The sequence below is a fragment of the Aquarana catesbeiana genome, linkage group LG13 (genome assembly GCF_042186555.1).
Source record: "Aquarana catesbeiana isolate 2022-GZ linkage group LG13, ASM4218655v1, whole genome shotgun sequence".
NCBI classification, from domain to species: domain Eukaryota; kingdom Metazoa; phylum Chordata; class Amphibia; order Anura; family Ranidae; genus Aquarana; species Aquarana catesbeiana.
Window position 1 is genome coordinate 4,210,384 of NC_133336.1, and position 12,904 is coordinate 4,223,287.

Genomic DNA, 12,904 nt, shown 5'->3' on the forward strand with positions numbered 1-12,904 from the left:
GCCAAATTCCACGCTGATCTTCTGAGGATCACATATCAGGAACTCTGAGGAGCCCCCTCCCCCCCCCCCCAACAACATTATTATTAACCACTTCATGGATCTGAACAGAAAGCTGCACTGCTGGGACAGTAAGGAGCCAATGGGAGGCCTGAAATACCTTTCCTGGAGAAACCGCTGCTCCAGTCTCCCTTCAGTACCTATCATGTCATCCGCAGCCTAGACGACGGGTCACATGATCTCTGCCAAAGGATGAGCCTCTGAAGTGGTCACATGACAGGCGCTGTCCCAAGCCCGGTCGGTTTAGATTTAGTGCCAGGCGGTAGATCAGAAGAGCCGTCAATCACCAAAGATAAATTTCCTTTTTCTGACGCCAAGCCCGGGTATCCGAATTGAATCCGAGAACCGGAATCCGGGTCTCTGTGTGGAAGCAGTGGTCTCTCTGCAGAGGTCCAACACACCTGTAGCTGAGTCAAACAGATGGCTCTGCATCCAGTAAAGCTCACACTCCCTTCTGATTGGAGGGCTCTAGCTGGGACTGAGCAGGGCAGGGGGGGCGTGCCCGACCAACTGCTACCTTCTCCGCAGGCAGGGGACAGGCTTTTCTACTCGGGCTGAGATTGATTTCTAAAGAGATCGGACTGGAAGACTTTGAAGCTCCTGGAGCAGATTTAAACTTTTAGCAACTGGCAATAGTCATGAGATCACTTCCACACACCCCTGTTTGTGGGGGGGGGATGTCCCCCTGCTGCACGAGCCCCCACCCGTCATGTTAACCCCCACCGTGTTTCCTGGGCTCTGTGATGATCTCTTTTTGGTAATGACCTGCAAAACATCACTTCTTGGTCCTGGTGTCACATTCCCCAGCCAGTATGGGGGAGGGGGGGGGGGGGTGGAAGAAGATAATGAAGCTCGATCTGTGCTCCATTAGCTTCTTTGGAGGACAGGTGAGACATTACTGCCCTGATGTCTCACCAAAGAGAATCTGTCCCCCCAAAAAAAATCATCAAATAGGGGGGTTTGTTGTCCCTTATGTGATAGAAAAAAAAAAGAAAAAATAGTTTTACCCAAGCACTTAACCCCCAAAAAAATTTTTGGGGGCCCCCCTCAACCCCATCTACATGCATGCATGTACCAGCATAAACACGCATGTCACCTATGGAAAATATAGGGTATAGACGTTTATTGCTGTTTTGTGGGCTCACAAGATTATAATCCTTGACATGTTTGGTATCTACTTACTCGGCGTATCCTCATCTTTTATATTTTACAAAAAAAAAAAATGGGTAATCTTTTGCGTTTATGTGCCCTAAAATTAACTTTAGTGTATTTTTTTTTTTTGTGTGAGAAATTTTGCATTTTATAAACCTTGCGCAATAATAAGATAAGTATATTTTAAAAAAATTGGAGCTACCGATATTTTATTCTCCAGGGTCTCTTCTTCCAGAAAGTATATCAGGTTTTAATTAATCTTCAGGCCTAAAATATATATATATATATTTTTTTTTTAATTGTGCAAAAAAAACCCCACAAAAATGTCTCTGGCAGTGAAAGGGTTAAAAGTCCTTTTTTATTTATTGCGGACGTGAGTAAACAGTCAGCCCTGCGTTGTGCCCCCCCCCTCCCCTCCCCCCATGTGACCCCCTGTCTGCCTCTTCCAGGTCTCCATGCTGAGTGTCCTCCATGTTCCGGACAGAAGTTACAGCCTCCCCTGCAGGATCCTCAATCAGTATCTGCTCACCGCTCAGGGACAGTTCTATGACCTCAAGGTAAAAATGCTTTCCGGGAAAAGCCGGATCCTTTCTTGCCGTGTTCCAACTTGTGAAACGCACAACGTACCGCAGCGAGCCGACCGCGCCGGAGCCGGATCCCAGGTGCATCAAAACCAAAAGGACTGCCAGGTCTTCCAGGTCATGTTCTTCAGAAGCAGTCTGAGTAGAATGGACAAAGCCACCCTTGTACTCTGTGTGGAAGCAGTGGTCTCTCAGCAGAGGTCTGACATTCCCCCTTCCAATAATCAAAGTGCACATTCCCTGCTGTCTTGGGGAGCTCTGGTTGGGACTCATCAAGGAGGCATATTGGGCCTCTGCAGAGAGACCACTGCTTCCCCACAGAGAGCAAGAGTCATTTTCTGTGTGGAAGCAGTGGTCTCTCAGCAGAGATCTGATATGCCCCTTTTTCAAGTAAGCAAAGTTCATGCTCCCTACTGATTGGGGAGCTCTGGCTGGGACTCAGCAAGGGGACATGTCAGACCTCTGCAGAGAAACCAACATGACCCCTTGCTGTATCCCAGCCAGAGCTCCCCAATCATTAGGGAGGCAGGATGCGCTTTACTTATTGCAAGGGGGCATGTCAGACCTCTGCTGAGAGATCATTGCTTCCACACAGAATAGGACTCTTGTTCTCTGTGGAGGAAGCAGTGGTCTCCATGCAGAGGTTCTAACATGCCCCCTTGCTGAATCCCAGTCGTAGCTCCCCAAACAGCAGGGAGTATGCACTTTAATTATTAGAAAGGGAAATGTTAGACCTCTGCTGAGAGAAAACTGAAAACTGCTTCCACACAGAATAGGACTCTTGCTCTCTGTGTGGAAGCAGTTTTCAGTTTTCTCTCAGCAGAGGTCTAACATTTCCCTTTCTAATAATTAAAGTGCATGCTCCCTGCTGTTTGGGGAGCTACGACTGGGATTCAGCAAGGGGGCATGTTAGAACCTCTGCATGGAGACCACTGCTTCCCCCACAAGAGAGCAAGAGTCCTCTGTGTGGAAGCAAACATCTCTCAGCAGAGGTCTGACATGCCCCCTTGCAATAAGTAAAGCGCATCCTCCCTGATGATCGGGGAGCTCTGGCTGGGATACAGCAAGGGGACATGTTGGACCTCTGGAGAGAGACCACTGCTTCCAAGCAGAGAGCAAAAGTTCTTCTCTGCTTCATGCTGGCAGGGAATAGACTTTCTACTCCGACTGTGGCAACACGGACTGTAAGGCTTACCTGCCCTTTTTGTTTTGATGTACCTGTGGCTGTTTTGGAAGGAAAACCTTGAGGGGAATTTTCTAAGAACCCTTTCACAATTGCGCAATTTTGGCCGCAATTTTTTTGGTGCATTTTTTTAAGCGACTTTAAGCAATGGCTGTGTAAACATGAGGTCTGTGGACCTCAAATCGCATCAAAGTCGGACCAAATTTAGTGCAGGGAATACTTTTGAAGTCGCACAAATATGAACGGTACTCATTGGGTATCATGGGGGGGGTGGGGGGACGACTTGTCGTGCGACTTTGCAGTCCCAAATTTGCAGGACAAGTCGCACAAGTGTGAAAGGGGCCTTAAACTGGAGCAGCTGTGCATAGCAGCCAATCAGCTTCTTCCTTTCAGCCTGGGTTCACACTGAATGCGGGTTCAGCTGAACTCGCACAATTTCAAACCGGCATTTCAGTGCGACTTCGGGGGGGGGGGGGGTGATTTGAGACACATCTGTGCGGGTTCATGCACAGATGTCTATTGAAATCGCCCCCCCCAAATCCGCCAAAAGTCACGCAGGATTCGGACGGCGCCGTTGCCGGCATGCAATTTGGCATGTCAAATCGACCCGATGTGAACGGGGGGTCAAGGTCAAAGCTTAACTGCACAAGCTGAACTTAGAAGCTGATTGGTTACTCTGCACATCGCCCCCCCCCCTGTAATTATCTATAAAACAGCATGCAATCTCAGACGGGGAGGGTCAGCACTAGGAGCCAATCAGACTGCTGCATTACATGCACATGTGATGTCAGAGTGATGACCTCACCAGTCTGCTGCTGTCCAGTTGTAGGCGGGTCCTGGACGCAGCGCAGTGAGCGGAGAGGTGTAGGATCTGGCTGTGGTGTCTGTTAGGCGTGTCTGGATCACAAGGCTGGCCGCACTGAATTAGAAATCCTTTGGCACGGTATTCAGTTGGGTTTGTGACTCTGTATGTTGTTTACTTGCACTGTGTTGGTATTCTGTGTGATAAAAAGTTCTGTTTGTTGTCCATTCCAGCAACTTTATATGTCTACCAGCGAGCCGACGCCGGAGTGTGCCGAGGAGAGCCGGGACTGTGCCAGGGATATGGAGCTCCTGCAGAGGTTGGGGCTGACCGAGGAGGAAGAGGAGGAGGAGGAGGGCGAGGGGGCGCAGGATGGCAGGGGCAAGGACTGCGTTGTCTGTCAGAATGACACGGTGAACTGGGTCCTCCTCCCCTGCCGCCATGTCTGCCTGTGTGACGGCTGCCTGACCCGCTTCCAGCACTGCCCCATATGCCGCCAGTTTGTACAAGAAACCTTCCCGCTGCGCAGCGGAACACCGCCAACCGGGTGAGGACCACCGAGCCTGGAACACCCAACCGTACCCAGTCCCAGCATACCTGTCCCTAACACCGTGCCCACCCTCATAATCAGACTGCCGCGGTTTGGTATGGGGGGTCAGTTTCCCACCAATATGGTAAGGGGGATCAGTTTCCCACCGGTATGGCGAGAGGGGTCAGTTTCCCACCGGTATGGCGAGAGGGGTCAGTTTCCCACCGGTATGGCGAGAGGGGTCAGTTTCCCACCGGTATGGTGAGGGGGGTCAGTTTCCCACCGGTATGGCGAGGGGGGTCAGTTTCCCACCGGTATGGCGAGAGGGGTCAGTTTCCCACCGGTATGGCGAGGGGGGTCAGTTTCCCACCGGTATGGCGAGGGGGGTCAGTTTCCCACCGGTATGGCGAGGGGGGTCAGTTTCCCACCGGTATGGCGAGGGGGGTCAGTTTCCCACCGGTATGGCGAGGGGGGTCAGTTTCCCACCGGTATGGCGAGGGGGGTCAGTTTCCCATCGGTATGGCGAGGGGGGTCAGTTTCCCACCGGTATGGCGAGGGGGGTCAGTTTCCCACCGGTATGGCGAGGGGGGTCAGTTTCCCACCGGTATGGCGAGGGGGGTCAGTTTCCCTTCGGTATGGCGAGGGGGGTCAGTTTCCCTTCGGTATGGTGAGGGGGGTCAGTTTCCCTTCGGTATGGTGAGGGGGGTCAGTTTCCCTTCGGTATGGTGAGGGGGATCAGTTTCCCTTCGGTATGGTGAGGGGGGTCAGTTTCCCTTCGGTATGGTGAGGGGGGTCAGTTTCCCTTCGGTATGGTGAGGGGGGTCAGTTTCCCTTCGGTATGGTGAGGGGGATCAGTTTCCCTTCGGTATGGTGAGGGGGGTCAGTTTCCCTTCGGTATGGTGAGGGGGGTCAGTTTCCCACCGGTATGGCGAGGGGGGTCAGTTTCCCACCGATATGGTGAGGGGGGTGAGTTTCCCACCGGTATGGCGAGAGGGGTCAGTTTCCCACCGGTATGGCGAGAGGGGTCAGTTTCCCACCGGTATGGCGAGAGGGGTCAGTTATTCACCAGTATGGTAAGGGGGGTAGTTATTCACCAGTATGGTAAGGGGGGTAGTTATTCACCAGTATGGTAAGGGGGGTAGTTATTCACTGGTATGTTATAGGAATGTGAGAAGCCGGTGAAGTTGCAGGAACCGCACACACACAAGGAGAGTATAAAGGCTCCACAATTGTCTCTGGTGGGAGCCCAGGATACCGGCGCTGACACACCAGATTGCTGACCGCTGAGCCTCCTTAAGGCCCCTTTCACAGCGATCCGGTGCACTTCTCCCACAGTGCCGGTGCCATAGACTTCTATTATGTCCTGAGGTTTTGTTGTGCTTCCAGAAAGTGCACCTGGGGACATTGATGAAGTCTTCTGCAAAGCGCAGCTAACAATCATGAAAACCGCGGGTACATTGCGCTTCACCCGTGTGGCAGGAGGAGTGCAGCAGTTCACTGTGAAAGGAGCCTGATGACCCGGCTGGTGTTTTAAAAGCTGATAATTGGAATGAAGTGTTCACTAAGGCTCCATTCACACTTGTACAACTCCAATCTCGTGTGGCTTTGGAGCGCAACTTTGGGTAGGTGCGACCTGGATGCGACTTTGACCAATGATAATGGACAACTGTCACACGTATTACATTCAGGTGTGACTTTTATGGGACTTTTGAGGGTTTACATTGCAGTCTATGGCACTCAGGTGGCATGAAAGTCGGACCAAAGTAATGCAGGAATCTTTTTAAAGTTGCTGCAACTTCAATTCGCACATATTTGAACAGTTGGCATTGAAAAAACAGGGGGTGCGACTTGTCATGCGAATTTAGTGTCCATAGCCACATAAGTGTGAATGGAGCCTAAAGGGTTAGTTCACTTCCTCACAAAATCCGAAAGATGAACAAACTCAAAACACACCCCCCCATCCCGCCCAACCCCCCACCTGACCAACCCCGGTCTGCACTGCACTCACCCCATCCCATACTGGCACCCGCAGCCGGGGGTCACATGGAAAGCGCCCGGAGAGCTATGGTTTGGAACTGATCGGTCACCTTGGTGATAATTGGTCGGTTTTGGCTACAAATTTTATTTAATTTTAAACATGAAGGTTTGTCTTTGTAGCCAAAAAAAATATAAGGTTGTGACATTGGGGGTCCGTTTTTATAAACGCTCCCCCACCCCGGACTTCACACATTCCCGAACCCAGATACCACGCAAGTTATTTGTTACTTTTATGCCAGATTTTATTTGTCTAATTTTAAGCATGGAGAGAATAAAAAAAACTGCCGCTTTATTTTTTCTGTGATTTCTCAGCGGCACATTTAAAGTCCCAATGACTTCCCTTGGCTCCCCTCCCTCTTCGGGGGTTCGGACACCTTTAATGTCTTACAAAGGATTGTGTCCATAGTTGGTGTATTTTGGGCACTTCCACATAATCCCAATATTCTCCAATGCCCGAGGATGGAGCTCCGCCTCCAACTGACAATCTTATATATCACAGTAAATCAAAAAAATATTATATTTAAAGGTTTTCTCTCTAAAGTTTTTTTTGTTTGTTTTAAGATTTGAATGTGAATTGAATACGGTCCATTGGAATTCATTTTATCAACAAGTTACATATGAAGAAAATCTTCTGTCTGTGTGTTTTATTTTAAGATTTAGGAATATAAGTAGCAGCCATCTTTTCTAATTACATATGCAGCCTCCGCTTCCTGAGCGCGCAGCTTCTGCTTCCTGAGCGTGCAGCTTCTGCTTCCTGAGCGTGCAGCCTCCGCTTCCTGAGCGTGCAGCCTCCGCTTCCTGAGCACGCAGCTTCTGCTTCCTGAGCGCGCAGCCTCCGCTTCCTGAGCGCGCAGCCTCCGCTTCCTGAGCACGCAGCTTCTGCTTCCTGAGCGTGCGGCCTCTGCTTCTTGAATATGCAGCTTCTGCTTTTTCTGCTTCCTGAGTAAGCAGCCTCTGAGTTTTCTGCTTCTTGAATGTGTAGCCTCTGCTTCCTGAGTGTGCAGCCTCTGCTTTTTCTGCTTCCTGAGTGTGCAGCCTCCCGTTCCTGAGTGTGCAGCCTCCCGTTCCTGAGTGTGCAGCCTCCGCTTCCTGAGCATGCAGCTTCTGCTTCCTGAGCACGCAGCCTCCACTTCCTGAGCGCGCAGCCTCCGCTTCCTGAGCATGCAGCTTCTGCTTCCTGAGCGTGCAGCCTCTGCTTCTTGAATATGCAGCCTCTGATTTTTCTGCTTCTTGAATGTGTAGCCTCTGCTTCCTGAGTGTGCAGCCTCTGCTGTTTCTGCTTCCTGAGTGTGCAGCCTCTGCTTTTTCTGCTTCCTGAGTGTGCAGCCTCTGCTTCCTGAGTGTGCAGCCTCTGCTTCCTGAGTGTGCAGCCTCTGCTTCTTGAATATGCAGCTTCTGCTTTTTCTGCTTCCTGAATATGCAACCTCCCGTTCCTGAATATGCAGCTTCTACTTCCTTAATATGCAGCCTCCTGTTCCTGAATATGCAGCCTCCCTTTCCTGAATATGCAACCTCCCGTTCCTGCCTGGTAGTGCTGCTCAGTGACGATTCTTTACTGTTCCTTCCTGTCAGTACAAGCCGAGCATTCTGGGTTATTAGGAACCTAATCAACAGAGAGGTTTCCTGATACTATACCCCCCTATCCCTCCGGCACCCCGTTCTACAGACACTTTTTTGCAAAATCTATAAAATCTCAGTCTGTCTTGCACTGGCTCCTCCTCCATTCTCAGCACTTTTCATTCATTGGATTTCAGTTCTTTCAATCTTGAAGGTTCAGCACCACATATAGGCGGTCTGCATACAAATACAGCCTGTCTAGGAATGGCCAATCCTCCAGATCCGCAACATCATGTGACCGCGGACTACAGTCAGTATTCTGGGCATTGAGCACAGCTTTTTTTTCTCCTTTAGGGGAAGGAAGGGGCGCTGGGGGATCATCTTTAATCATTTTTTATGTAAGGGTCTTGTTATATACAGGGGCATCTCATAAAATTAGAAGATCATCAAAAAAGTTTTTAGTAATTCAATTCAAAAAGTGAAACTCGTATATTTTATATAGATGTGTTACACACAGAGTGATAGATTTCAAGCATTTCTTTCTTTTCATTTTGATGATTGTGGCTCACAGCGAGTGACACCCCAAAATTCAGTATCTCAGAAAATGAGAATATTACATAAGACCAATTAAAAAAAAAGGATATTTAATCCAGAAATGTTGTCTTAGTGAGAAGCCTGTCCATGTACAGTATAGGATGCACGCAATACTTGGTCGGGGCTCCTTTTGCATGAATTACGGCATCAATGCGGCGTGGCATGGAGGAGATCAGCCGTGGCACTGCTGAAGTGGTATGGAAGCCCAGGTTGCTTTGATAGCAGCCTTCAGCTCATCGGCATTGTTGGGTCTGGTGTCTCCCATCTTCCTCTTGACAATCCCCCACAGATTCTCTATGGGGTTTAGGTCAGGCGAGTTTGCTAGCCAATCAAGCAGTGATCACATGATCATGTGACCAGGTATTGGTAGTTTTGGCAGTGTGGGAGGTGCCAAGTCCTGCTGGAAAATGAGATCCGCATCTCCATGAAGCTGGTCAGCAAAGGGAAGCATGAAGTGCTCTGGAATCTCCTGGTAGAGGGCTGTGCTGACTTTGGACTTGATAAAACACAGGAGGACCAACACCAGCAGATGACCCGGCTCCCCAAATCATCACTGACTGTGAAATATTTAGCATTGGATTTGGAAATCGCTGTCCCGGTGTCTGGAGGAGGAGTGGAGAGGCACAGAATCCAAGTTGCATGAGGTTCAGTGTGAAGTTTCCAATCAGTGATGATTTGGGGAGTCGTGTCATCTGCTGGTGTTGGTCCTCCTGTGTTTTATCGAAGTCCAAAGTCAGCGCAGCCCTCTACCAGGAAATTCTAGAGCTCTTCAGGCTTCCCTCTGCTGACCAGCTTTATGGAGATGCTGATTTCATTTTCCAGCAGGACTTGACACCTCCCACACTGCCAAAACTGCCAATACCTGGTCACATGATCATGGGAACACTGCGCTTGATTGGCCAGCAAACTGGCCTGACCTAAACAACCCCATAGAGAATCTGTGGGGGATTCTCAGGAGGAAGATGAGAGACACCAGACCCAACAATGCAGACGAGCTGAAGGCTGCTATCAAAGCAACCTGGGCTTCCATAACACCTCAGCAGTGCCACGGGCTGATCTCCTCCATGCCACGCCGCATTGATGCCGTAATTCATGCCAAAGGAGCCCCGACCAAGTATTGAGTACATACTATACTGAAATCTATCACTCTGTGTGTCACCCCATCACGTGGGCTTTCAGTGAATAGCCAAAGCGTCCATTTCAGCTGATCCTTTACAGGCACTTTCCAATGTTTTCATGATCGGGTGACCCGCCCTGGAAAAAATGCCATACAGTCCTCGGTGGAGTGCATGTAGACAGGAGGTGGCTGCAAAAAAAACTGCAGGAGATCAGTAACACTGAGATGTCACATGTAAGAACAAGGATTTTATTGATGAAATGTATGATGATGATACGCGGTGCTTTAGCAAAGGAAATGCTAGACATCTACAGTACTATAAGCTGTTGCATTACGTCAGTGCTGCAGTTTTCTACTTTTCCATTAGGGGGAGTGTGAAGAATGCTGTATTGTCACTGGGGGGGCAGCCGGGAGGGATGAACCTTCAATGTATTCATTCATTGCTATGCTAATTATGGAAGTCATTGCACAGCGAAACACCACCAGCCCAACTCATGGGACATCTGTATGATAGGAAAACAAAAGGCCGTCTTCATCCCATTACTGCCCACTCCCAGCAGAGACTCCGATGGAAAAGTGAGATACCGGGAGGGGGTGATCGGAGAGTATGGTCACCCAGCAGAGCTCCGGGAAAATAAAAATGATGATAAAAAAAAGAAATAATAGAAAAATAAAAATTATTATAGCAGTCAAATTTAGAGGATCACATCATAAAATATCGGCGTTGTAATAACAATACAAAGAATAGTTTTTATTGACAATCCAATATAAGATGTTCGGAAAAATCTCCTTTTATGCTGTGAGCTCTGCCTGTCTGCTGGCCGTCTCTTTCCACAACTTCCTGAATTCCCAACATGCTCTATTTCTAAGGACTACATATCCCATGGTACCTTGTTTCCTGTACTGACTCCGCTTCCTGAAACCCCTCCCCTCATAAGGCGGGCTGTGTGAAATGTGTGAGACAGCAGTGCCTACTCACAGGGCATAGTGACCCTGGGTCACAGAATTCCATGGCGGAAATTTGTGGTGTCTTCACAAACTTCCTGAGTCATAGGAGGGGGCTGAAAATCATTGGAAAAAACAATAAATTAATATAGAATTTTTTATTTTGATAACAGATGCCCTTTAAGAGAAATAATACTCACCTTGATTCTGGAGCTGTCCCCTGCAGTAAATACATTTGGCCACTAGATGTCAGCAGTCTCCTGTGTTAAATGACCACCAGCTTCATTCTACCATCATCCTGTGAGCCCGGACTGCCATGGACCCACCTCTTGGAGCTGTGCTGAACAGCACTCATACAAAATGACATGGTTGTATAGGGGGAGGGGATGTGGTGACATCACTGGCTAAATGTGGATCTATGGCCCTGGGCAGATATTTGTTCAGTGATTTCACCACCACCCTTCCCCTTTGATTACATGGCTGGAGATGTGGGTTCAATGATAATGCAGGTGGCAAAAACAAGACTGGTTAGTGGTGAGCATGGACTGCAATCGAGGATCATCTTGATGGTGAGTGTGGACTGTGATGCTGGATGATCTTGGTGTTGAGCATGAACTGCCATGGAGAATCATTTTGGTGGTGAGCATTGACTGCGATGGAGAAATCTTGGTGGTGACCGTGGACTGCGATGGAGGATCATGGAGGATCATCTTGGTAGTGAGTGTGGACTGCGATGGAGGATCATCATCTTGGTGGTGACCTTGGACTGCGATGGAGGATCACCTTGGTAGTGAGTGTGGACTGCAATGGAGGGTCGTTTTAGTAGTGATAGTGGACTGCGATAGAGGATCATCTTGGTGGTGAGCATGGACTGTAATAGAGAAATCTTTGTGGTGACCATGGACTGCGATGGAGGATCATCTTGGTGGTGAGCATGGACTGTAATAGAGAAATCTTTGTGGTGACCATGGACTGCGATGAAGGATCATCTTGGTAGTGAGTGTGGACTGCGATGGAGGATCACCTTGGTAGTGAGTGTGGACTGCGATGGAGGATCATCATCTTGGTGGTGACCTTGGACTGCGATGGAGGATCACCTTGGTAGTGAGTGTGGACTGCAATGGAGGGTCGTTTTAGTAGTGATAGTGGACTGCGATAGAGGATCATCTTGGTGGTGAGCATGGACTGTAATAGAGAAATCTTTGTGGTGACCATGGACTGCGATGGAGGATCATCTTGGTGGTGAGCATGGACTGTAATAGAGAAATCTTTGTGGTGACCATGGACTGCGATGAAGGATCATCTTGGTAGTGAGTGTGGACTGCGATGGAGGATCATCTTGGTGGTGACCATGGACTGCAATGGAGGATCATCTTGGTGGTGACCGTGGACTGTGATGGAGGATCATCTTGGTGGTGACCGTGGACTGCGATGGAGGATCATCTTGGTAGTGAGTGTGGACTGCAATGGAGGATCATCTTGGTGGTGACCATGGACTGCGATAGAAGATCATCTTAGTGGTGAGTGTGGACTGCACTGCTGGATGATCTTGGTGGTGAGAGTGGACTGCAACGAACGTTCTTGATGGTGAGTGTGGATTGCCATGGAGGATCATCTTGGTGGTGAGTGTGGATTGCAATGGATGATCAGCTTGGTAGTGAGCGCGTGGACTGTAATGGAGGATCATCTTGGTGGTGAGCTTGGACTGCAATGGAGGATCATCTTGGTGATGTGCATAGACTGCAATGAAGGAATCTTAGTGGTGGGTGTGGACTGCAATGGAGGATAATTTTGGTGGTGAATGTGGACTGCAATGGAGGATCATCTTGGTAGTGAGTGTGGACTGCGATGGAGGATCATCTTGGTGGTAACCTTGGACTGCAATGGAGGATCACCTTGGTAGTGAGTGTGGACTGCATTGGAGGGTCGTTTTAGTAGTGATAGTGGACTGCGATAGAGGATCATCTTGGTGGTGAGCATGGACTGTAATAGAGAAATCTTTGTGGTGAGCATGGACTGCGATGGAGGATCATCTTGGTAGTGAGTGTGGACTGCGATGGAGGATCATCTTGGTGGTGACCGTGGACTGCAATGGAGGATCATCTTGGTGGTGACCCTGGACTGCAATGGAGGATCATCTTGGTGGTGACCATGGACTGCGATAGAGGATCATCTTAGTGGTGAGTGTGGACTGCACTGCTGGATGATCTTGGTGGTGAGAGTGGACTGGAACAAACGTTCATCTTGATGGTGAGTGTGGATTGCAATGGATGATCACCTTGGTAGTTAGCGTGGACTGTAATGGAGGATCATCTTGGTGGTGTGCATAGACTGCAATGAAGGAATCTTA

At 49.2% G+C, this 12,904-nt stretch overlaps 1 protein-coding gene across 1 annotated transcript in view; it reads left to right on the forward strand.

Annotated features, from left to right (window-relative positions):
* The window catches only part of CGRRF1 (cell growth regulator with ring finger domain 1), a 16,796-nt gene extending 9,828 nt beyond the window's left edge, over nucleotides 1-6,968 (forward strand). Inside the window, exons 5-6 of the mRNA XM_073610217.1 lie at nucleotides 1,659-1,766; nucleotides 4,009-6,968. Of these exons, the coding sequence (XP_073466318.1) occupies nucleotides 1,659-1,766; nucleotides 4,009-4,326 (426 nt within the window). The 3' untranslated portion in view covers nucleotides 4,327-6,968. The remainder of the gene's footprint in view (nucleotides 1-1,658; nucleotides 1,767-4,008) is intronic.
* The last annotated feature ends 5,936 nt before the right edge of the window (nucleotides 6,969-12,904 follow it).